Source organism: Neovison vison, chromosome 1 (genome assembly GCF_020171115.1).
Source record: "Neovison vison isolate M4711 chromosome 1, ASM_NN_V1, whole genome shotgun sequence".
NCBI lineage: Eukaryota > Metazoa > Chordata > Mammalia > Carnivora > Mustelidae > Neogale > Neogale vison.
Genome location: NC_058091.1, coordinates 210,147,918 through 210,173,723, shown reverse-complemented (window position 1 = coordinate 210,173,723; position 25,806 = coordinate 210,147,918). Strand labels below are relative to the sequence as shown.

Below are 25,806 nucleotides of genomic sequence, written 5' to 3'. Positions count from 1 at the left end.
CCAAGATTTGGAGCAAACTTTTATTTCTTCATTCATGTAATAAGTATCAAGCACATGTTTACTATGATCTAAATGTGCATTTGCCTAAATCAACATTATCTAAGAATCACCAGAACATATATATATTTCTCTGTTCTTGGAATTCGGTTGTTCCAACAGATAATTATTTTTCTTCTCCATTAAACTGGTCTAAGGTTAAAAAAATTATGGAAATAATATCTACGATCAAAAAGAGATGTGTTTTATGTTTGTATATAAAGCTAGAAACAATATTCCAGAGATGATTTCTATAATTCAACTAGAAAAAAGCAGATGCATTCTGTTTGGTTACATCTGTATGGTTATAATATCTACTATGAGAATTATTTTTTTTAATATCTTTCAAGAAACACAGATAACCTCTATACAAAATTCAGTTTATAATGCATATGTTTCATATACCAGGTGTTCCAGGTAAATATTTCACAAGAAACCCTCATCCAAATTATTTTATCTCACATTTTACTTATCTGCCATTCATATTAATATGATTCCTTTTTTATTTAAGTACATGGTATGTAGAGTTTCCTTTAATCTTTGACATTTTCTATGCTGTGATTTAAAGAAGTTGTTGTAGGTAGTTCTGGCTTCTGAGGTAAATTCAAACCAAAACACCTTATTGCCCTCGAATTATGAAGAAACATAAAGCAAGGGTACTAATCCAAATGGCAGAAATAAACTAATTTTTTGAGTTCAAAAATACAAAGAAAGAATTCACACTTACATGATAAACTTCAGTATTAAAACTCATCAATAAGAGATTATGCACCAGAAACATGTTTTCTTACTTTCTATTGTAATTTACTTATAACACAAAACACATAAACATACAGCTAAATATTTATAAAACATAAAGACCAGTATGCTTTCCATCTATGCATTTTCAAATGAGTTCTAAGTGTTCATAAAGCTTAAATACCATTGGCATATCATTCAAACACCGTAAAACTGACTCTTAACTAAGACTAGTTTTTAAAAAGTATTGAAAATATTGGTTTGGGATGGCAAAAGCTTAAAGAGCAGCTAGCTTAAAAATCAATGAACTGAATGAATAATGATAACTAAATTATAGGCATCACATTTTTATGTATATTTTAATATGTATCTATTATGAAAATCTTTTGGGAAAAATTGGCTTAGTTTATTAATGACTAAAATATATATTCAGTCAATGAATATCTTATAGATCTTATAAGTTCTAATTGCTATCAATAACTTCTGAAGGTTGGTCACATAAGTCATCGACCCTAACATGAACAGACATAGGGAAAAATAATTTAAATATCTAAATCAGAGTTTTATAAGCTCTTAAGAAAATACACAAGAAATAAATGAGCCTAAATAAAAGAAATTATTTTTTTCTGACTCTGAGGATGTCATGTCCATTAACATTTGGAGTTTTTTTTTTCATGTAATATGGTATCTCTGAAAATTTTGGTTATAATGCCTTTCATGTTTTAATATAGTTATATATATATAAAACTATACATATATATTTTATTTAATATAGTTATATAAATATATGTTTTATTTAATAAGATATATATGTGTGTGTGTGTATATATATATATTTTATGTTGGTTAGAAACACCTAGATCTAACTCACATTATCTCAGTGTTAGATTATTAATTCTCTGACTCCTTTGGGCACAGAACAAAATACTAATTTAATTTTTTAAAAGTAGATACATGAAACAAGTTCCTAAAACTGGACTTATATAGCTATTCTTGGAAAGCATAAAGAAAATAAGTTAATTCACTCTTTTAATCAACATTATGACACATTAATCTCTGAGCCATAAGATAGAAATTTGAAACTCTAGATTTGGGATTAGTTTCCTTGAAATATAACATGATAAAATTAATTTTTACCTCATTTAGTTTTCCCAAGAGAGACAAAAGAATGTTTTACCAAAAATAAACGATATCCTGTAATAGCATACTTGAAAAATGTCATGAACAGGTAGGATAGATTCAATCTCAGTGTGTACTTTTGGAAACTTTTAGAGAAGTAGGCTAACATCTGATATAGACTGATAGGATTATCTTGTTCAATAAGACCCATTTAATGTTTATTTCTAAATAGTATTGTTTTCATATTCTACGAAGAAATGGTTGTAGGTAAGAAACTATCAATGGCATTCTTTAAAAGACTTATAGAAATGTATTCTATGTTGTTTATTCTGTTTCATATCTTATATCAACTGTGTTTTATTTAACTTATTTAACTTTCATGCTTATCTTTTATAATAATTGCTATAAATTTTTTTAGACTTCCTCAGCTTGGTTAACAAAACAGTAATTAATAGCTGTCTTTTTATAGTAATTCCTTTAATGTATTTCTACACAATATAGTTTTTCAAATGTACTAAAGGCATATGTGATAGCACCTGTTAAAATGTGGTTTGTTGTTACATCAGTTTGGACATGTCACAGATATTATGTCCTCAAGAGCCTAATAACTGTTATATCAAGCCTCTAATGCATATAATAAAAGCCAGCGAATGATATCATTTGTTTATGTATAAGATGAAGGCAAAAAACTCAGCATCTAGTTTTTGTGTTGATTATTTACCTGTGGTCCTAAGGGCACCATTCCTCTTGGAGGAGTCATTCTCTGCATTGGCCCACCCATATTTGGATGCCCTTTAAAAAAAAAAAAAAGTATGAAGATATTAGCAATGAGTGCTAAACCAGGAGGTGGTAGCCTCTTTTCTGCTTGGTGTTAAACCTTATTTACTAAGGGACTGGGTCATGTACTTCATCTTGGCTTCCATGGCTACTTTTCTGTCTCTTATGACCACTTGCCCACATTCTCCATTCATTGAGACTGAATTTTTCTTCCTACTTGTGCTGAAATGTATCTCTCTTACCATCTGTACCTTTTACCTTGGAATAGTGTAATAGAGCTGCACACATCTGTGGTACCTAAATAGCTCTGTTGGAAGGTCCTGATTATTGATTTTTGTTAAATTAATTAAGTCATTGGTTACTTAGCATCCTCTTTTCCTCCTGCTCATCTTTCAAATGTACTAACTATCTGAAAAAGGCAGAAGAAATCCTAAAGGAAATAATCATTTTAATTCCCACCTGTTAGAAGTTACATAAATGGTTTTAGCAGTTATTAGTTAAAACATGGATTTTTAGATATTTAATACTTCGGTTTCTTATGTGATCACCATCATCATATCATGCATAATTAAGAGTTAGCTGAGGAGTGCCTGGATGGCTCAGATCATGATGTCAGGGTCCTGGGATGGAGCCTAGTGTCAGGCTCCCTGCTCAGCAGGGAGTCTGCTTCTCGCTCTCCCTCTCCCAGCCTCCCACCTGTGTTCTCTCTCGCTCCCCAGCACCTTAAAAAATAAATAAAATCATTTGGCCATATAACCTATAAAAATGCAACTGGTATATTATGGAAGATTAATACAAATAAAATTGTCCTTAAAAATTAAAGATTTATTTGAGTCTCTTTATATCAATTTCACTTTTAATTTAAGGTAGTCACCTTGTTGTCGAGTTGGGTCCATTCCACTTGGAAGTAATGGCTGACTTCCTGGGACACCTCCAAGTGCCTACGATATTTAGTAAAACAAAACAAAAAAATATTCTAAGTATTTACAAAATAAGTGCTTTAGCAATTCTCCTTTAAAATTCCTATAATTACAAATATAGTATTTCACCAGATTTCTTATATTTCACATTAATTTATAAATTTTATAGCTCTACATACCTAGTATAAGTTCTTAGTTCTAAAAAGATTCTACCTTGCTAAATTTTGTAAATAAGTACTTCCTAGAAACAAAAATCTAGGCAAAATTGTCCTCTTTCATCCTGAGAAGTACAATGCCTTTCCTTCAAATTAACTTATGAATTTTGCTTCTTGAATGTAATCTCTCTATTTTCTACAGATTATTTTACTCATTTGGCATTACAATAGCAGCAGGACTAAAATGCCAAGGGGCCAATAAACTTTTTTTGTTGTTACATTTTCCCTAAGAAACCATTTAGAAAAATAATACTCCAGTTAAGTTCAGTTGATTTGGCTGAATGGAAAAAAAGAGAACCAGAAGTGAAAAAGGTGGAGTGATTAATAGACAGGGTTTATTTTATGAAGGCTGTGATACTAAATATGTCCTGAACCACAAGTTCCTAACAGTTATCTGAGCAGCACTTAGAGCTGGACCAAACATGTATCCAGTCACATGAACACATAATCCTGACAAGTGGCAAAAATTTCTATAAGATTCACTAATTTAACTTAAAGCAGAATAAATCTTGTCTACTTAGTGAAAAATTTCAAACATTTCAAAAGAAATTTAATAATAAAAAATATATATATCCAGATCAGAACTATTTTCTTAATCATCATCACTTGGCATACAGTAGAGAACTGACATTTCTCAAGCCATTTTTGTAATTCTTTAATTTTTTTCTTAAAAGCACACTGAGTACATACACTAGTATATGATCCATTCCCTGCTTATCTTTCCAGGGTAATTTCTTGCTGCTGCCCCTAACATTCTAAACTAAAATTCCCTCAGGTTTTTTCAATTCATGAATTAAATCAATATCTAAATGCCAACCATTAAAAACAAAACAAAAGTAAACAAAAATAAACAATATCTCATGTCAAGGAACTCACAGACCTTTTTGTGCCTCTTGTTGACATATTTAAGATCTCAGTTTAGGGATCGGTTCCTAGCAAAATTCTTCCATACAAACCCAGTTTGGGATAAGTTCTCCCATTTGTTTTAAACCATATATATATATATATATATATATATATATATATATATATATATGTTTTCCAGGTTACAAAAAATTCCACAAGCAGTACAAAGGATTCCCATAGACTCTGACACCAATTGCACAACTGTCAACATTTTACCACATCTGCCCCTGAATCACCCCTTCTCCTTCTCTCTATATGCACTTGTTATCATCAATCTTTTTCAGAACCACCTGACAGCAAGCTGTAGACATTATGCCTCATCACTTCTGAGTACTGCAGAACTCTCTAAACAAGGATATTCCTGTACAAAACCATAACACAATGCTTCAAGACAGGACACCCACATTGATACAACGCTACCATCCACTCCACAAACCTCAACCATATTTGCCATTTGTCTCCACCATGTTTCTTTTTACTTTCTATGGCCAGGATCTCACGGAACACATGTTACACTTAGTTATTGTAGTTCTTCACCCTTCTCCAAGCAGGAATTATTCCTTAGTCTTTCCCTGTCATGTCCTCAGCAGTTTTAGAATCTGGGTCTTCAATTCTAAAGGATGATCTTCTGATGCTTTTTCATGACCCCAACTCAGGTCCTATTTTCTTACAAAGATTCCTGAAGAAATGATGCTGTGCTCTTCTTGGTGAATCACTTCAAAGGCACATGATGCTCACTCGTCCCATGACAGGGGATGTTAACCTTTTTCATCTGATTGTGTTGGTGTCCATCAGGTCTGTACACCATGGGATCATTACTTTTCCCCTCTGTAATTAACTACTTTTAGTATTAGAGTTATTCCAAGATTGTCAGTATCCCATTCCTCGTCAATCAATTATCTACCCACCAGCATCCACTGACAACTCCTAAGCACTAGGATAGTTGCAAAATGGAGATATTCCTTGTCTATCATTTTATGTGGTTTAGTTGGCATTCCGCTGAAGGAACAACTTTTTGTCCACCTTTCCTTCCTATTTCAATCAATAGGTTGTAATCTATTATTATCATTTATTTTAGTATTCAAATATTCATGATTTGGCCAGCAGGAGGCTCTTCAAGTCCTTATGGACTTTCAACATGTCTCCATCATATTTTGAGTACTTTCTTCCTTGGACAAAATGTTCCAAGTTCACCTCATATTTTTTTCTAGCCTGGCTCTGAAAACAGACCTTACTCCAAAGGGCCCAGAGCCCTGATTCCCTCTAGTGAAGGACAACATTTAGACATCAAGATTTGAGCTCTCAGAGTGCTCATTTTAAATTGGTACACTGCTTTTTGGCCCTCTCAGTAGATGCTGCACTAAAAAAAAAAAAAAAAAAAGAAAATTAAAAAAAATTACAATAATAAAAATCTGTGAATGTACACACATATACATCTATGACTAACTGTATATCTGTGTGTGTGTGAGGAGGGTAAATACCCATGCCATAAATTCCTATTTCCCAGCACCAAGTCAACAGGTAAAATTCCAAAGTAAAACCTCAGTATTATTTTTAACCTCCTTCTTTTTTATGTTTATAAATACTTTCTCCTACAGTGAGAAACCTGACTTCCATTGTCTTCAATATCTTTTACTTTTTTGCTCAGTGTATTTATTTGCTCAATATAACAGGTCTCCCAACCACAACCTTTTCTTTTTTCTGCCACCTCTGGATGACTCCTTCCTTCCTGAATATCTTAATATGATGGGGAGGTAAGGGTTGTTTATGTGTTTTTATAGGATTTTATACCTCATTTTCATACAACTTAAATACAATCATGGCTTGTTTTCCTCTCTGCATCTCCAATAGATTGTAAACTCTGAAGGGGAATAGAACCTATCTTGCCTATTGGCTCAGAGAAATATTTATTGAAGACATAAAAGAAATAAAATTTAGGTTGGGAAATTTTAGGAATCATCAGTGATAAAGTCCTAAGGAAGAAATTGACTTCAAAGAAAAAAGATAAAAGGTATAATCCTTCTTAAAAATGTTTTTATTAATTTAATTGAGAGAGAGAGAGAGAGAGAGAACATGAGCAGGGGTAGGAGTAGAGGGGGAGGAAGAGGGTGGAGGAAAGAACCTCAAGCAGACTTCACACTGAATGTGGAGCCTCATGTGGGGCTCATTCTCACAACTCAGAGATCATGATCTGAGCAGAAACTGAGTCAGATGCTTAATGGACTGAGCCACCCAGGTGCCCCACAAAAATACAATTCTTTAAAAATACCAAGGAGATGTAGGAAAGGAAAATGAAACTGAATAGGAATGAAATTAGAAAGTGGACCAAGACCAAACTTTATAATAGAGGGTTTAAAGAAGCAAGAAGTAGTCAACACTGTCAAAAGCTATGTAAAAATTGAATTAGGAGAACTGAAATTACATTACTAATTATCATTATCTTTAATTGTGAGTCTGGAATTCTTACTTTTTAAGGTCTCCAAGTGGTTGAAGTTTTATACTCTGGACTTAGAATCTGAATTTCTAACTCTCATTAAGGAGCGTCATGTTTTATCCCTGGAAACCATTTTCTTCAAACTTTTATTTTCTCCTGTTTATCTTAGAATAGAAGAATAGTTGACAAGTCTCTTAGTTTTTATTCATCACTTAAAAATACAGCATAATTGGGGCGCCTGGGTAGCTCAGTGGGTTAAGCTTCTGCCTTCGGCTCAGGTCATGATCTCAGGGTCCTGGGATCGAGCCCCGTGTCGGGCTCTCTGCTCAGCGGGGAGCCTGCTTTCCTCCCTCTCTCTCTGCCTGCCTCTCTGCCTACTTGTGATCTCTGTCAAATAAATAAATAAATAAAATCTTTTAAAAAATACAGCATAATCTCATAGAAATTATAATCAATATCAGGTTGTCTCTCAAAAAGATTGTCTTTTTTCTAAATCTAACTCATCATTGTTTGTCTTTGGTAGGTCAGAACTCTAACTTTTAAAAGATTTTTTTCAGTCCTGGGATTACCAGATGATTGATTGTTTTGCCCACAAACAAAGCCATAATCACCACATCCTTTAAAAATTTAACATCAGGAAAAATAAATTTATACATTTTGTGGGTTAATATTTTCATATTTTTAATATGCTAATCACATTCCATTCAGACTTGTATAACTAGTCACAAATTTTGACATACATTCTTTGTTCTACAAAACATCTTTACCTGACAGAGAAAATAACACTAATGATGAGGGCAGTTAATAATAACAAACATAATATCAATAGTAACATACACTTGTGTCTCTTTTAATTTATTATTTCATTCAATGCTTACAACAATCCCATGAAATTATTATTTTTAAGTTATTATTTTTAATCATTCCGGATGAATCCAGTTTTAATACAGTAGTTTTCCCTTATCTGGAGTTTCACTTTCGGTAGTTTTAGTTAACCCATGGTATACCTCAGTCCTGAAACATATGATCCCTCTTCTGATGTATTGTCAGGTCAACAGCAGCCTAAAGCTTTGCTACAACACCTATGTCATTTCACATCATGTCATCTCATCACATAGGCATGTGATCATTTGAGATCATCATCATAAGAAAAGTGAGCACAGTACAATAAGATATTTTGGAAGAGAAATAGAGAGAGCTGCGCTCACATAATTTTTACAGTTTGTTTTAATTGTTCTATTTTTTATTAATTATTATTGTTAATCTCTTACTCTACCTAATTTATAAATTAAACCTTAGCATAGATATATATGCATAGGAAAAAATATGGCATATATAGAATCAGGTACTATCTGTGGTTTTCAGGCATTCATTGGTGGTCTTGGAATATATCCTCCATAGATAAAGGGGGACTACTGTTCATAAATTTATTAATTTGTTGATGGTTATAGTACTGGTAAGAAGCAGAGCCAAGGTGTCAAAGCAGGTCAGATATTTCAAAGTTCTAAATATAGGCCTTAACTCCTAGGATTTAAAATAAATGAAATAATATGGAATTTTATTTAAGCAGAAACAAGTGAAGAAATGCCTTGCTTCATAAAAAAAATTAGTTCACAAATGATGTAATTCCAGTGGTAAGCCCTTCAAGGAACTTAAAATTCTGGTATATATTTCCCTGAATACCAATACCTATATTGTTTCCTCAGAGAGATTAAATGCTCACCGATGATGAAAAAAATAGTGAATTTATCAATGCTTTTATGACATAATTCAGTTATTAATTTCGACCTACCAACATTTTGGATGGGTCCCCTCAATTATATGAAATGAAGTAGAATCATCTAATTAAAGTTTAAAAGTAGAAAGGACTTTAGAAATACTTGAGTCCATTCTCATTTTACTGGTAGGAAAATCAAGGCCCAGAAAAGTTAAGTCACTTGTTCAAAGTCGTGCATTGCTGGACATTGCTGGTATTTGGACCAGCATGCTAAGATGTTTGATGAAAATGAGGTCCTTTCAACAATACCACACACCTTTTTTCCTGCAAAAAGGCACTATCCATAGAAAGATGTTAAAATATAGAAATGTTACAGTCAGTATCAGAAAACATTTGTCTTCAAAGCACAACTCACCATTTGATATATATTTACTTTATTTCTCTTTTGTCTATCTCTCAACTACTGCAAGTACACCATCCAATATACTAGTCCTTTGCCCCATGTAGCCATTTAATTAAAATTAATAAAGTTAGGGGCACCTGGGTGGCTCAGTCGGTTAAGCAGCTGCCTTTGGCTTGGGTTGTGATCCCAGGGTCCTGGAATCGAGCCCTGCATCCGGCTCCCTGCTCAGCGGGGAGCCTGCTTCTCCCTCTCCCTCAGTCTGCTGCTCTGCCTACTTGTGCTCTCTCTCTAGCTTTCTCAAATAAATAAAATCTTTAAAAAAGTAAATTAACAAAGTTTTAAAAAATGTTCTATTTGGTAGTGGTGAATTAGAATAACAACTCCACAAGAAGAAGGGTTCTCATTAGTTTATTGATGTATGCCTATAAGTAGAATGGTGCCTAACACACAGTAAAACTCCACAAATATTTGTTGAATGACTGAATATTTTTCAGACAGATTTCGTATAGCCCGATGAAATTTCCAATAAAATATGTGGCAATGGACTTTTTTGACTTATATCCAAAAAGGGAATATCTGTGATAAAAATGTTGTAAGATAATAAGATACGTTTTGGCACTAATAACACATTGTATGTTAATAAAAAATTTAAAAAAAATTTTTAAAAGATACGTTTTGGCAGAAGAAGTAAACGTTGTACCAAAAATTGTACACACATAACTTATGCAAGATTGTACAGCATTGACTATGTTCAGTTTTCTTGGTTTGGGAAGGAGAATGAGTTTCTTTTGTGTCAGACATTTTGAGTTTGTGAATTTCCTATGTTCTACAAGATAAAAATTGTAAAGGTAATATATCCCAGGATACACTCATAATTCAAAGTCGTAAGAAAATAATGTTTTTTAATTGTTTCAAATAATCATTTAAATATATTAGTAGTATAATTATCACAATAATAAAGAAATAAGAAGATCTCAATGACAGAAAGGGATACTTTGAACTGGCCAAAAAAATTACTATATGCTTTCATTATTAATCACTGATTTATATTAGACAGGTGCAATATTTAATTTTTAAAGCTAGAGATTTACTATAGTCATCCTTAAAACTTCAGCTATAAGACTCCTATTATTGACTCAATGTAGAACATACTTCTCTATATGCAGCTGCGGTCTTAGTTCTTACATTGATATCATTAAATAAAAGTAAAATTCTACATGTGGAAAATTTTATCAAGACAAAATTATTGGGAAAGGACATGCTAACTGGCATTTATTCTGAAAGGAGAACATGAAGTGTACTTTAAAATATAGGTAACTCGTTTATAGGAATATGTAAACTTATTTTCAGTGTATAAGTAAACATCCCAACAACTTTTTTCTGCTCAAATGCCTATTGGTATTTTCCCTACGTGAAAAGTAGTGAAAAAAATCTTTTTTAAGATTTGCCTATCTTTAGCATCCATTATGTTTTTCATTTTATCATGTAAGAACTACATATTCAATATTAATGAAGGATAATCTTATATACTGAATAACCAGAAGAATAAAATATATTTACTTTTATCTATTTTTATATATTATATACTTATTATATATAGTATATATACTTATTATATTATCTATTATATACTTAACTAATAATATCTTCTTCTCTTCCCAAATGAAATACTTGTTCGATGCAAATTTTAAAATGCAGAAATAAAAAAGAAATCATTTTTTAATTTTATTTATATAGAAATAATTCTATTATCCAGAAATAAAGGACATAGTCCTTACAGTCATTGACAAATGTGTGTATGTGTGTGTGGTGAGCTGGGGAAACTATCTGAGTTCATACAGTGATATAGAAGAGGTGATATACTACATGGGCTTTGTGACTTCTTCACAGCTGGTAATAGATCATAAACATTTTTATTCTATCAAATTTAATTCTATAACAAGCCTTTTAGTAACTGCATACTATTTCACCATTTGGATATGTCATCATGTATTTAACTACTCATCTACTATTGGAGAAATATCTTTGAGACTTTCAGTAGAACGGTCAAATGCAGTGTGTTTTTAGAATACCAGTATAAGCTTTAGAATATAAAATGGTCAACAGCATTAACCATGTCACATACCTGTTTACAGAGTTTCAGGAATGGTCAGAAATAAGGGATAAACTAAAAATTCTATGGATTCAATAAATCCATAGTTTCAATAAATCCATAGTTTATTCTTGGTGTCACTCATTAACAGTCTCTGTATTTCTGGCTGCTTTAGTTTCCTCAGCATAGTGTTGAATAAACATTGTGAATTTTTCTGATTCAATTTTTTATCTAAGAGAAGGGTAAAGGCTTGTTCTACTCCAGGTTCTAGATGCTGCACACCAATTACCTATTCTGACAGCTGAGCCAATTTCAGTAATTTCAGTAAAATCGTATAGTCAAATATATTTTTTGGACTTAACTTCTATGTTGCATATGTTTTTATATATATTTATTCTTTGCACTACTGTATATTTTTGTAATTCTACTTTTCTTCCATATTTTAGAGACCATTACCCCTTCCTATATATATATATTTTTTTGGTAGAGTGTATTATACCATCTTCCAAATACTCAGTCCTATAAATATACATCTAGTATAAAGCATTGTAAATTTAGTCTAGAACCATAAAAACCATCTCAGGAGAACTTAAGTTAAAATCTACAGTCTAATCACTAGAAGTTACAAATTCTGAAAAAATCTGTTTATTAAAGGAAAGTCTTTTACATATTCAAAATGATTAGTCAACACCATTGGAGAGTATTTCACTCTATCTTCTTAGATAGAATCTATCAGAAAAACAAATTTTAATTAGGTTATGATCATTCTAAATGAAGATGAAACAAAAAAATACTTAACATATTTGTGTTTTTATATGCAACATCCCAATTAACCATCAAAAGTAGTTTTTCCAATTCTACTTTAATGACTACATAATGAAACTGAAGAAACATTCTGTTGCTTGAAAATGTCATGCTCCTGAAAAGGTTAAACATTTCCTAAAACAATATGTTTACACTATTAACACAATTAATTTGCTCAGAAAATTCTTTTTAAAAATAGTATAAATGTAAATTATTACAGATTTGAAAGACAGATGCTTGAATTAATGAAGCTTAACTATGTAAATGTGTGGGGGGATGAGTGGACAAAAGAGCCACTTGGACAAGAGTATAATTATTTTAAAATACACTTAGATAAACACTGTTTAAAATTCTTGAGGAAAAAGAGCCTGAATCACAATTCTTTATTACCTTTAAAATTTTAATTGCCTCTTTAAAAAATCTAAAGACATCATGTACTTGCTCTTAAAAAAAGTTTCAAACAATCTACATATACCACAACCCGTTCTTCTTCCACAAAGTGTGTTTTCCAATTTAGGAGTCTCGGTAGATATGGAACCCAGCATTGTATGTTACACATGGCAGGCATTTCAACAACGCCAAATGCAGTTCCAATAATCCCATCAGATTGTCATCATTGATATGAAATACATGGAGTCAAAAAATTTTAGTAATATACTGGTACAAGAAATTCACATTTCCCTAATTCAAATGTTCAGGAACCTATTAGATCTACATAACATACAAGGCTATGGGTAGGGCATCAAACATCATGAAGACTCCAGTGAAAGATACAACTTTCCATCTCTGAGAAGGAAATTCTAAAGACTCCATCACCTATACAAGTAGATCTGACTGTCAATACACACAGGTTCACCCACAGAGAAAACAAAATTCCCATATGTTGCAACATTTGGCATCTGTGCACTCCCTTTTTCTATTTCATGCCATGTTTCCCTGGCCCTATGTACTGAATGCAGATTCAGTCTGAAGGGAAAAGCTCCTCCAGCTGCTAATATGAGGACTCCCAGCACTATAACCATGAGAGGATCCGGCACTGCTGCCTGTTTAAAGCTCTCCCCTGGGGGCAGACGTGGGTGCCGGCATTCCTTGCTGTGCACGAGAAGCAGAGAACACCAGCAAACTGAGACACTTCAAGGACACTGCATAATTTCAGCAAGAGTTAGGAGATGAGAAGCAGAACTCTGTTGCTATCAAATATGCTAGGAAGCTCAACTTTCTTGTTGCAGTTTTGGCCAGGAAGGAAGTTTAGATAGAAAGACAGTAAGAATGAGAAAATATTTACTGGAATAACAGGGCTTACTTTAGATCCTGGAAAATGCTGAGGCACACAACAGAATTAAAGAAAGTAACAAAACAATCACTCTACATAAATATGCCACAAAATTAAGCATTTAATTTCTTCTTGTGTTATATAAATGTACATTTTCTGTATCTGAAGACTAAATTATAAACTCCTTGGAAGTAAAAATTGTGCTTTATTGTCTTTAGCAAATAAATATTTCAGGCTTTGAGAAAAAATACGTGAGAATAAAAGCTTATGAAATCTCAGAGCTCGAGTAGGTAAAAAAAAATTGGAAGATCTATTGCTAATGACTTATTTATTAATAGATCTAACCCTTCTAGAAGCAGCTAATTGTATTCTCAGTATATCATTATAATTGGGCAAAACTGATATGAGTATTATAACCATGATATTGAAACTATATTCTATAAAAAATAAAGCAAAATATGTTCAGAAAAAATTTTATTGCTCTCTTTTAAATAACTGAGCATTTTCCAAAATTTTACATATATATATATATATTTATTTATTTATACACACACATACACACACACACATACATAATTAGGTTCAAAGTATACAGTAGACTTCAAGGCTCAGCAAATTTCTTTCTGTAAAGATTCACATGGTAAGTATCTGAGGGTTGCAGGCTACATATGGTCTCCCATGACCACTCAAATCTACTGCAGTGTAAAAGAAGTCACAGACAACATATAAATGAATGAGTGTTGCTGTTTTCCAATCAAACTTTATTTACAAAAACAGTCAACCAACATATGGACAGTAGTTTGCCAGTCCTTGAAGGAGATTTTGTATTACCAGAAGTAACACTCAATGGGATGGAGAAAGAATAATTTAGTATTTTTCTAGGAAAAAATATTCATGACATTTTAAAAATCTTTACTGATTCTTAAAAGCAACAGCAACAAAACCCACAGACGTAAGCAGTGCATGAATCTTACCTGGTTAGGTATTCTCAACGGGGGCCTTGGACCTCCAGGATACCGAGGTGACATAAAAGGCTATTGAAGTAGAACAAATAAATAAACAAAACAAAACAAAAAAACAGCACAATGTAAAATACGGATCTGAAAATAAGCTGTTTTAAAGACTTTTCGAATTATACAAAACATAAATCAACTTATTTCCCCCATGTGGTTTCTTTCAGGAGAATAAACGCTTTTAAGAAAAAACACAGTCCAATTTTTTATTTTGTAGAATATCTGGAACTTTTTCCAAAAAGAATATAAAAACATCAAAGATGACTAAAGTAACTAAAGCAAATTTTTAAAAAATGTTAGTTATTATTAAGATAATGACGTTTAAATGGCCAAAAAAAAAAAAAAAAAGGTTAAGGAATTTAGGCACCTGAATCTCAGCAAAGACTTCAGGAAGAAGCTTTTTGGCCACATCATTATATAAACTGGGTTCTGAACATATACTTTGGACTCAATTATTCAGTTTGGTTATCAATTTCCTCTAATAATTATAAAGTTGTAGAATTTCTTCACTTTTTCTTTCATACTTGTTTAAAATGGCAAAGAAATTTCTCTTCCATAGGTTTTTTATGGTGAAAAGAGCTTTGGCTTTCCTTTTTCAAATGTCTGTTATAATTCAAAATTGATTATAAATTTTAAAGTTGAAATTTATTTGTGTATTTTGAGCCTAGCAGGTTATGAGCTGTGTACTTTTAACAAAAGAAAAAAAATTGGTCTTACATTAAAATTCAAGTCAATTTATCTTGTTAGATAAATCAGATTCTGCTAAAATGTGCTGACTCTGTCAGACCGAAAAACATCTGAAAAATATCCTAAAAATAACATTTCAATTATCGTCCAATCTTGAGTGGAAGAATATTTTTGGTCAGTCAGATTCAGGCATCAAACTTTTCAAAGTATACTCCTAATGTTATTCAGAATTCCATTTTTACAGAAAAATTATATGATTTTGTTTAATTATGTCACACTGTATAATTTACTTAAACTTAAGATTACTCTTTACATGTAACATTAAGTAAATTATCAACTCTAAATGGTTGAATATCATAAAGTAAAATATTAAGAGTGAAGTAATATAAATTAAAGATCAATTTAATAGAAGCTTGGGTAAGCCAAATCTATAGTACTTCACATAATTAAATTCCACAATCATAACATATTTTCTATAAACATTTTAGAAAATGAGCATGCAGTTCTTTGCTACACTTTGAAAACAGGGTTATCTTCAAAAAGTAGCATCTGAAAAATAAAATCCTAACAAATTTATGTTGAATGGACTGTTTCTATAATATTTTTTGGAAGATCTGACAAACCAACAAGAGGAACTTTAGAGTTAAACAAGCAATTCAGTTTTTTGCTTTCGGTGTTCTCATGTTAGACCATTATTACATGTTTTTATGTGTTAATCTTTATGTTAATCAGGAGATCATTTTAAATGGACAGACAGACTAGATTATCTAGGTAAAACTGTCACCTCCAACTGATAAAACTTCAGTGGGTTTTCCAATTTTAACACTTAAAGAATGTTTTATTTTCATGTATTTGATCAAAATTGTTTCTCTTTTACCCTTTCTAGACTCTACTTCAAACAGAATTAGTTAACTATACTGCCAACTAGAAGCTTATCCCAAAATTCACACTCGGCTTTATTTTTAATCATCTGATTTCATAACTGCCTTTTAAATTCTGAACTCATTAAAAAAATTTGGTAATTATATATTGTATCATTGGTCTTGGGATGTTTGTCTTCCTTTTACAAAGTGATGTTTTATGAGACGTTTATTAATCAGTATATCAATTTAGTTTCTGAAACATGAGAGAAATAAAAATAGGTTACTAATAATTCACTTTGAAATGGAATCTGAGGTAGAAATTATGTTAAAAATATTATTAAATACCAAATGCTGAGATAAACATTGAGATGGACCTTATCTGAAATAGAACATTTGAGATTTGCATATTCCTCTGAATGTAAAATGATGTTTTCAGTATTAATATAATGGACTATCTGAAAAGAGAAATTTTCTCTAACCGATTGTACTGTGAATAAACATACTTTAATGGGATTGTCATACTCTCCTATCTGACTGTGAGGCACCCTCCAGGGACTATGGGGCGGGAGAGGCAGAGCATGTGGTTGCTGGGAAGCTACAGACCTCTGTAGAGGAAGATTGGGAGAGAAAAAGATTCTCTCTTTAGTTCACTTATTTCCTCTTTTATGCCCTCCTCCAAGTTCAAATTTATGTGGTTTTGGCAGGAAAAAAACAAAAAAGAAAAGAAAACCACTTATAAATTCACATCTGTATCAATCCAATTAAAGGAAAAATGACAAAAATCTAGTTAACTGGAATAAAAACCTACTACCTTTATCTAAAATACAAAGACTGCTATGGGTAAAGCACTGCTGATATCAGATTAGTGCTATTACAACATAAGCTGTTACTATCCAGAATGATCATTACCTTAAGTTACCCAGTTAATCACATAGGTCCTCGCTTGCCTACTTCTTGAGGTATAGACACAAGAACTGAACCCACAAGAGTGTGCATATTAGCAACTGAGAATATTCAACTAATATTTGTACTTCACCATTCAGAAGCCAATTTTCTTTCAAGAATAATTCAAGATATTAAAACTAGTTTAATTCTTTAACGGTAAAATATTAATCTAAGAGGTTACCAGCTGATAATATAAAGTGTATCCACTGACAGACATGTCATACTCTTCATTAATAGCTTGTGAAGACCAGGTTCTTCAAAAGAATTTTTGGCTAGGAAATACTCTTTATATTTGGGGGGGGATTTTTTTTTTTTAAACAGTTGGAGCATTAAAATATTTGCCTGAAGGTATCACAATGGTGAATCAATATTTTAACTAGAAAAAGCCTTCACCCTGAAAAAGATATTTATAATGTGTGTGAAAAAAATATTTGGCTGGGAGTCAGGGCCTGGGTTCTAGTTTTGCAATAACTAATTAGCAGAGGGGCCCTGGGCTAGAAAACCTTCCAGGGCTTTAATTTTCTCAACCATAAAATGAGGGACTTGGACTGGATAATCTCTAAAGTCCCTTAGAAAAATGAACAAAACAAAACAAAACCGAAAACAAAACTCCATGATTCTGTGTTAATTATCTCCCGCATCACCCTTAAGGATACAGATTTGTATACTGTAAATAGCTATAAATATTTGAAGAGTGTAGGGGTGGAGATATGGGCATATGTTCCTAACTCACAAACCATTAGTATCAAGGAGCTAGAGAAATGTATTCCCATACTTTTCAGAGAAAAGGAAAACCTAGTTAAAGAAGAAAAAAGAATACTCCAGCAATGATGTACTTTGTTCAGATCAATGGTCAATGGGAAGAATAAAAAACAAAAAACAAAAAACTGAACTTATCAATTAAAAGGTATAGCAGCAATTCTTTAATTCAACAAATGTATGTTCAATATCTATAAGACATTTGGGCTAAGTTGTTGGGCACTGCAGTGAACAGGCAGATAAAAATCAATGCCCTCTGATTAAGATTTTTTAAGGTTCCTGTTTTGTAATTAATAGGAGAAGCAATCTTCTGGAAAAACCGCTTTCTCTATCAGTCCACTAATGTGAAGAAGTAGAATGTTCTCTTCACCAAATGGCAAAGTATCAATGAAAACCCGCAGAAAATCATATTTCAATCTGGTGCCTTCCGTCTGAAGTTATAATTACATCACCCTGACTTGATAGAACATGTAGTGCTATGAAGGAATGAAAATCAACGCTATGGTTTGGTTTTGGAAAAAAGCTTTCCAAATAAGGCAAAATTCATGGAGTCAGGTTCTTTATAACACAAGATAAAATGAGTAGCACTGTTTGTATTCTGACATATGGAAACTACATTTATAGACAGAAATTCTCCTTTCTAAGTGTTTCAGCTATCTGGCCCCCAAAATGGAATAACCCAAAGTGAAAGGAATAAAAAAAAAATACAGAGCCCGAGAATTCAATAAAATTTGGTGACTAAATGAATGGGGAGAAAAAAAGTCTAATAGAAATACAAACCAAATGTCCATCTCATTTCCTCTAAGTAGTTTTTTATAGAAAAGCTCATACCATTCAGAATCATAATTTATTTCAGATTGAATGTCATTCAGTCTTAAAGGATTATTATTTTCCATTATACCAAGAATTATTCATGGAATTTTAAACTTCTGCTTCCCTAAAAGAGTGATTTTCCTTTATTCTTTGCCCTTTTTTGCTAGTGGAAGGTAGTTTGTGTCTTCTTAGTTGATCTTTCATAAACCCTTAGTGCTTTATCTCAATGCCCTAGGAATTAGAAAGAACCAACTCTCTTTCCTCACTCTGGTTGAAGTTAGATTGCTCAGCACGATTCTTTCCTTCTTGAAGATCCCAAATGTTCCCAATGGAATCATTTTATAAACAATTTACCCATCCTGAGAAATAAAGAAAATAGAAGTAAAGGCTGTAGAAATACAGGATCGAAGAGGAAAATTAAGGACATTCATGAAAGAAGATTTGACAACGCACTGGATATATGGAATGAGAGAAAGAGAGGAATCAAAGATAAATCCCCAATTTTTGGCTTGAGATTATTCTTTTACAGAAGTGGGGAAGATCCAAGTGATACTTGTAATCTGATTTCCATTCTAGACTGGGAGCTTCTCACAGGCTAATGCCATAGCATCTAATGTGGTACTTAGTGCATACTAGGCATTCAGCATATTTTTTAAACGAATAAAGAAATATGTGATATCTTTAAGCAGAAGGAAGGTAGAGAAGTACAGAGCTCGAGTATTTCAATTACGGCTTTAAGGGCATTGGGACAGGGGAACAGATTTTCTTTCAACTGTGAATCAATTGTTGATTCAAGAGGAGTTTTGGGGGGACATATATATAAAAATATTCAACTTAAAAAAATAAAATTATTTACTTATCCTGAAATTATAGGTGCTAAGAACCAGTTTAAGCCCTAACTTCTTTTAATATCTATGATCAAACTATACATCTTAAGTGACACATTGCACAAATGTTAACTGTAATATTTTCTTTTAAAAATATATATATATTTAGTATAGCTTTAACTACATTTGAGTGTGGCTGACATACAGTGTTATATTAGTTTCAGGTGTACAACAGTGATTCGACAAGTTTACCCATTATGCTATGCTCCCAAGTGCAGCTACCATCAGTCACCATAATATTTTCTAACATTTTAATAGTTTTTTTAGAAAACATATAACCATGATTTATTCACCAGAATATTCTGTTTCTTGAGACTACCCAATATACTCCTTTCTCTGCCAAGTAAATTTCTACTAATCTCCCTAGGGCCAGTTTAAATGTCACTCCCTCTCTGAAGAATCTCTGTAGGCTCTTCCTCTTTTGACTTCTTAGCACTTCGCTCATACCATTATCCTACAGGACTCAGTGCACTGCAGTATAATGTGGGCCCTGATATGAAGGAAACCCACTTCAGAGGAAAGAACACAAAACCATATCAGAGCAAGAAATTATTTTTTTTAATTTTTTTAAAAATTTATTCATGAGAGAGGCAGAAGGAGAAGCAGGCTCTCTACTGAACAGGGAGCCCAATATGGGGCTCGATGCCAGGACACTGGGATCATGACCTGAGGTGAAGGCATAACCGACTGAGCAACAGGCTCAGGCACCCCAGAGCAAGAATTATCTTAATTTCAAGGTAATTAAACCATAAAATAAAGCTGGTATTTCCAAGAATTCTTAAAGTTGATGAAGCAATATAGAAATCAATTTATCTCTCCCTCTCTCTATCTCTCTCTCTATTTTTCCCAGCTTGAGAAAGTCAGGGCGGGGAGCAGAGGGAGAGAGAGATCTTAAGCAGGCACTACAACCAGTGCAGAGCCCCACACAGCAATGGATCTCACAACCCCAATATCATGACCTGAGCCAAAATCAAAAGTTGGACACCCAACTGACTGAGTCACCCAGGTGCCCAAATCACCTTATATCTTATTTTAAATATCTCAATATGGCTTTAGAAACTCTTTATTTATTTATTTTTAAAGACTTTATTTTTAAGTAATCTCCACACCCTACTTGGGGCTCAAACTCAACCCCCTAGATCAAGAGTCAGATGTTCCACCAACTAAGCCAGCCAGGTGCCCCTAGAAAGTCTTTAAATATGAGTCTCTGAGAATAAATTGATAATAAAGAAAATTTAAAATCATTTAAAAAAATTTCTTTAAAATGCCACTTAAGCATTTTCTATATACTATTTATATATGTAACATATACAATTTCCTATGTACTATATTTTATTTTATTAGCACAATTTAGAATAAATCAGTGAAGAAGAGAAGAAAAACATCAATTTCTTTGGAATGGACAAATGTAACATTTAGAAGTCTGAGGTATGTTCTAAAACACAATTTTACAGGACTTACCTAATGTAAAGTAACTGAACTTTTCTGAGGACAAAATTATTCATGTGAAATTTGCTTCTAATTTTGAAAAAAATAGTAACTTTTTAAAATGACTGAAAGAACACAATTACCAAGTTTTAGAAAATATGAACTGACAATAATTTCAAAAATGCTCACTTAAAAAATGACCTCCTCACAGAATTACTCAACTGAAGTTTTAAAATTTTATATTGTACAATTATAATAAAATCTGACTTATAAAATTTTATTTGGATATAATTTTTGGATGTATTTTATAGCACAAAGTTTTACTTTTTAGAGTTTACTAGGTCAACCTCCTTATGTAAAAGGAAACCAAAGACCAAATTTCTTAATTGCCATTTTAGTTTTCTTATAGAGATAACATCTTGCTACAGTAATACCTTTATGGAATGAAGGCAGGTACACATACTTCATTCTTATGACCAACTGACCATAAATAAATTGCCTGACTTGGCACTTCCTCCTCGGCCCCCAGCAACTGTGCAACCATTCACTTAATGCAGAATTCCTTACCCTTGCTACCACTCAACCAGGAAAAAGCTGAAAAGGCAGTTGTATTTCAGGTAAGCAAGTTAATTTGCATACAAAGCATTACATAGCATGTGTTCTTGATTCACTGAACTAAAAGAAATGCGACAACTGAAATAAAATCAATTTAGTAAGCTCTAGCTCTCTTTTCTTACATATTCTTGGTAGAGTTTTGATAATATATGTTGTCTTTAGTCCACTTATTAGTGTTTTTAAGTCATGTGCCAAAAGGCAATAGAAGATGAGAACAGAATGGTGATAAATGGGGGTGCCTGGGTGGCTCATCGGGCTCTCTGCTTAGCGGGGAGCCTGCTTCCTCCTCTCTCTCTGCCTGCCTCTCTGCCTCCTTGGATCTTTGTCTGTCAAATCAATAAAATATTAAAAAGAAAAAAAAAAGAATGGTGATAAATGAATGTGGTGTTATTAGAAGAGTATTATCATTATAATCAAACTGTTCATTATAATCTGATAACTTACAATGAGGTTCATGAGGAAGGAAAGGAAGCAGTTAGCACATTCTAAGAAAGAATGTACAGAGTTGTATTCAATAAATATTTGGCTGGTTCCATAGCTGGCTCATTGACTAAGTGAATGAACAACACTGATGGAAGAAAACAGCCAAAGATGGAATGAAGTTTGGTTCTCTTGCATGAACTCTCACCTGACCAATGTGCCTTGTTAAAAATAGGTGATACCTCAGGGCGCCTGGGTAGCTCAGTCAGTTAAGCGTCTGCCTTCAGATCAGGTCACCATCACAGGGTCCTGGGATTGAATCCTGCATTGGGCTCCCTGCTCAGTGGAAAGTCTGCTTCTCTCTCTCCCTCTGCCCCTGCCCCTCCTCACTGCTCATTCATTCTCTTTTCCTCTCTCTCTCCCAAACAAACAAATAAATAAAATTTAAAAAAAAAATAAGTGATATCTCTAGCTGTTATAAACAGGAAGCCACAGGATTAGCTGGTTTGTTTAGTGAGTACATGCTTATCAATTATGTATAGAAGGGAAAACCCTGCTTGCTTCAGTAGGATAATTTATATCTTCCAGAGGACATAATAAAAACAGTAAGGAACAAAGAAGATGCTGAATTATAATTACAATATCCCTATCAACAACATCTAAGAGAATTTCTCATGGAGATGACTAATAGGGCCTTTTACCCCCTCCTACTTCATTCAGGTTTCTTTTGTTATTTCTGGGGTGTCAGGTTTGACAAACTGGAAGTACTCAGTAGCCAGTTTTTGGTATAAAAGGATGTCAGGTTAATTTACATATGAGTTGGCGAAACAAAAAAGAAAAGTGTGGTACTTTAATTGAACTTTTCCTGAAGCGAAGACCAGCCTTGAGAAGGGCTATCAATTCCTCACAGCAGGTCAGCTCTCAGTTGTCTCCTACAGAGCGGCGCTTACACAAAGGATCCCACCTCATCTTTTTAGACTGAAATCTAATCAGAGAGAGAGAATCCTCAGTCATGTCGAAGATGACTATGTATTTTCTTTCCATTAAGAAAAGGCTCAGCATTTTAGTAAGAACATTAAACATTCTGTCTTATCCTATTGTCTTTAGCCCATAACCATCTCTAATCCAAAATCTAAGAAAATGGTTATTTGCCAAAAAATAATCTGCTTCTGTCACCATTTAGGCAAAAGCATAAGCTGCAAAGTGACATACAGGCAGGAAAAATATTATATTATAAAATATAAAAAATATTATATTAACTACATGTAGACCAAACATCCAGCTCACTTGGACCTGTGCAGTTATGGCCTTAGACAGATTTAATCCTTCTCCTGAAATTTTTTATGTACCGTTTAAGCAGACAAAGGGAATAAGTAAGAAACAATTCTATGACATGAAAATTATTCTAGAATCTTGCAAGGGAAAAACTTCTCCCCAACAAAATTTCTGGAAATGTTAAATATGGCAGGTTTTAATTATTTTTTATAGTCCTGGAAAGGTAATAAAAATATGTTCACTGTAAGATTTTACCCAAAGCATAAACATTCCTTTAAACACTAAATTTCCTTTTACTTGCTCTGCAACCATTTTTTAGTTAATTCAGTTCTCTTTACTGTACAAGATCTTCCTTTATATATTTCACTTTTTTTTTTTTTTTTTTAAAGAGAAGGAGGTGGGAAAGGGCAGAAGGAGAGGGAGAGAGAGAATCTTAAGCAGGTTCCACACCTAGCACAGAGCTGACTCAGGGCTTGATCTCACAACCTTAAGATCATGACCTGAGCCAAAATTAAGAGCTGGATGCTTAACCATCTGAGCCACCCAGACACCTCAGATTTTCTTAGATAGATTTCTATTCTCTGTTTTTCAATTCCCTATTTCACTTAGAAGTAAATCTTCTTTCTTAATTGTGCTTTCTTGAACTCATGTGCTATCAGTAATAAATAATACTGAAAATATTATTTTGAAAAATCTTTAGTGTTGTGACTTCTGCATTTCACCACAGCTATCTTTCATATAGTAAAAATGTTCACATATTTTAATTTTTATAATTCCATGAGATGCTTCATGAGTTTTCTGTAGAAAAGTAATGAAGCATAAATTATACATCAAATAAATTTCGTCAAAGTTATTTTACAATTCATATATCTTAATTTGTTTAGTTTCTTTTCTGTTTTCCATAAAAACCTCCATCAGACATTACTGACACCCCAGTGGATAAGACACTCTTGATTAACACATTTTAATTCCAACTAGTATTAAACTAATTTAGCTCACAAAATGACATACTTGTGCTAGCGCATTCTGCTGATAAGCATAAATATGTAGCTTATCTCCCATACATCTTACATATTCTATCATCATCAACACTTAATTAAAATAACTCATATAAAATAACTGTAAAGTATTACCAGATCCAGCTTCCTAGATGTTATTTTTGTAAGGCTAATCCAATTCAGCACAGTCTTATAAGCAGGTTGATTCTTTTGATACGGATTTAGTCTAAGCATCAAAATTGCTCACTCACATTATGGGCCTTTTCAAGAAGATAAGACTATTTCTCAAGCCTTCATTACATATATTAGAGGTGTGTGGCAATGGACTTCTGGACTGTGAATGGGGACCCTGCTGTCCGTTGGTCTAATAAGCTATAATAGTTTGATACCATTCTGTAAAAAGCTTTAATAATTTGTTTCAGATTAATTTATGTTCACAAATACATATGGACACATTTTTTATGTTGTTGTTGTCTGTGAGGCAAGTAGCTAGAGACTTACATAACCTGAATCTGGCTCCGTACTCCCTCCCACTACTGACCGAAGTCCCAGACAGATCAGCCCATCTTAATGCATTAAAAAAATTACATTATGGGTATGAAAATACATGTTTGGAATTTATAATTTATAAAGGAAACTATAACAATCATTTTTCAAAATTACTCTTATTTTTTCATTAAAGAATGTAAAAGTATTCCATTCTTCCTTTTCCCTATTTTATATTCATACATCCATCTAAATGTGCCCCAGATGAGAGTACAGAAGAAAGGTATTTTAATTTATCTACATGTATCATTGGGAAAAAAGTAAGAAAGAAAGAGAGATGGGGGGGAGGAAGGGAAGGAAGAAGGAAGGAAAGCATGCTACTTTCTTCTTATCCTTCTGAAAATATGGTAGAGAAGATTCTACTAATTAAGCAGTAGTCTTTTCAAATTCTCAAATAGCAGTAAGAATGTGAAACAAACTGGACTATGGTCTTGGTGTTCTAATACAAGTGGCAGATTATATATATATTTACTTTCTTTAAAAATGAAATGATACTCTCATATTCACTTGGTTACTTTCCTATAAACATAAAATCTATACTTAAAGTTACATAACTCATGTCTAAACTTTATAGAATAATCTTTCTACAGAACAGGTTTTTATAGCAATTGTTAATGTACCAAAAAGTCTGTTTTGAAACTGGAGCTTACTAATTCAACTAATGATAGCATGTATATTAATTGCACAAATTGCAAATTGCAGAAAGTGAAGTTATTTCTCCATCTCCAATTTAAAATACACATTTTGATATATAAGTCTTAAATAGATATAGGTACACAAAATTGATAAGGCAAATTCAAATGGAAGATATATTTACAGATGTCAGTGGAATGTACAAAATAAAAAAATGACAAAAAACAGGTAGTATTTCCATTTGCAAGCACTCGAAGTAATTCTATTTTATTCTTTCTTGACAAGTATCCTAGTGTTCTGATTACTCTATTTCCTGGCATTGTATCTTCTACTCAAGATTATACATGTTCACTTATAAGGGACTATACCTGGCACAAGCCTATATGTTTCTTAAAGGCACCAGCAGAGCTGTTTTCTTTGTTTCTCGGCAGGGATGAACAGTTGATGATAGCCAACACTTCACTCCCAGCACCATTTCTTTGGCCTCCCC

General features: G+C 32.7%; 1 protein-coding gene across 5 annotated transcripts in view; it reads right to left on the bottom strand.

Moving 5' to 3' along the window:
* SSBP2 (single stranded DNA binding protein 2) overlaps window positions 1–25,806 on the bottom strand; it is a 330,924-nt gene that overhangs the window by 46,772 nt on the left and 258,346 nt on the right. For all 5 annotated transcript variants that reach the window (XM_044266152.1, XM_044266159.1, XM_044266141.1 and 2 more), the window contains 3 exons: window positions 14,409–14,468; window positions 3,545–3,611; window positions 2,615–2,685 (listed from right to left, as the gene is read on the bottom strand). In XM_044266152.1, the coding sequence (XP_044122087.1) occupies window positions 2,615–2,685; window positions 3,545–3,611; window positions 14,409–14,468 (198 nt within the window). The remainder of the gene's footprint in view (window positions 1–2,614; window positions 2,686–3,544; window positions 3,612–14,408; window positions 14,469–25,806) is intronic.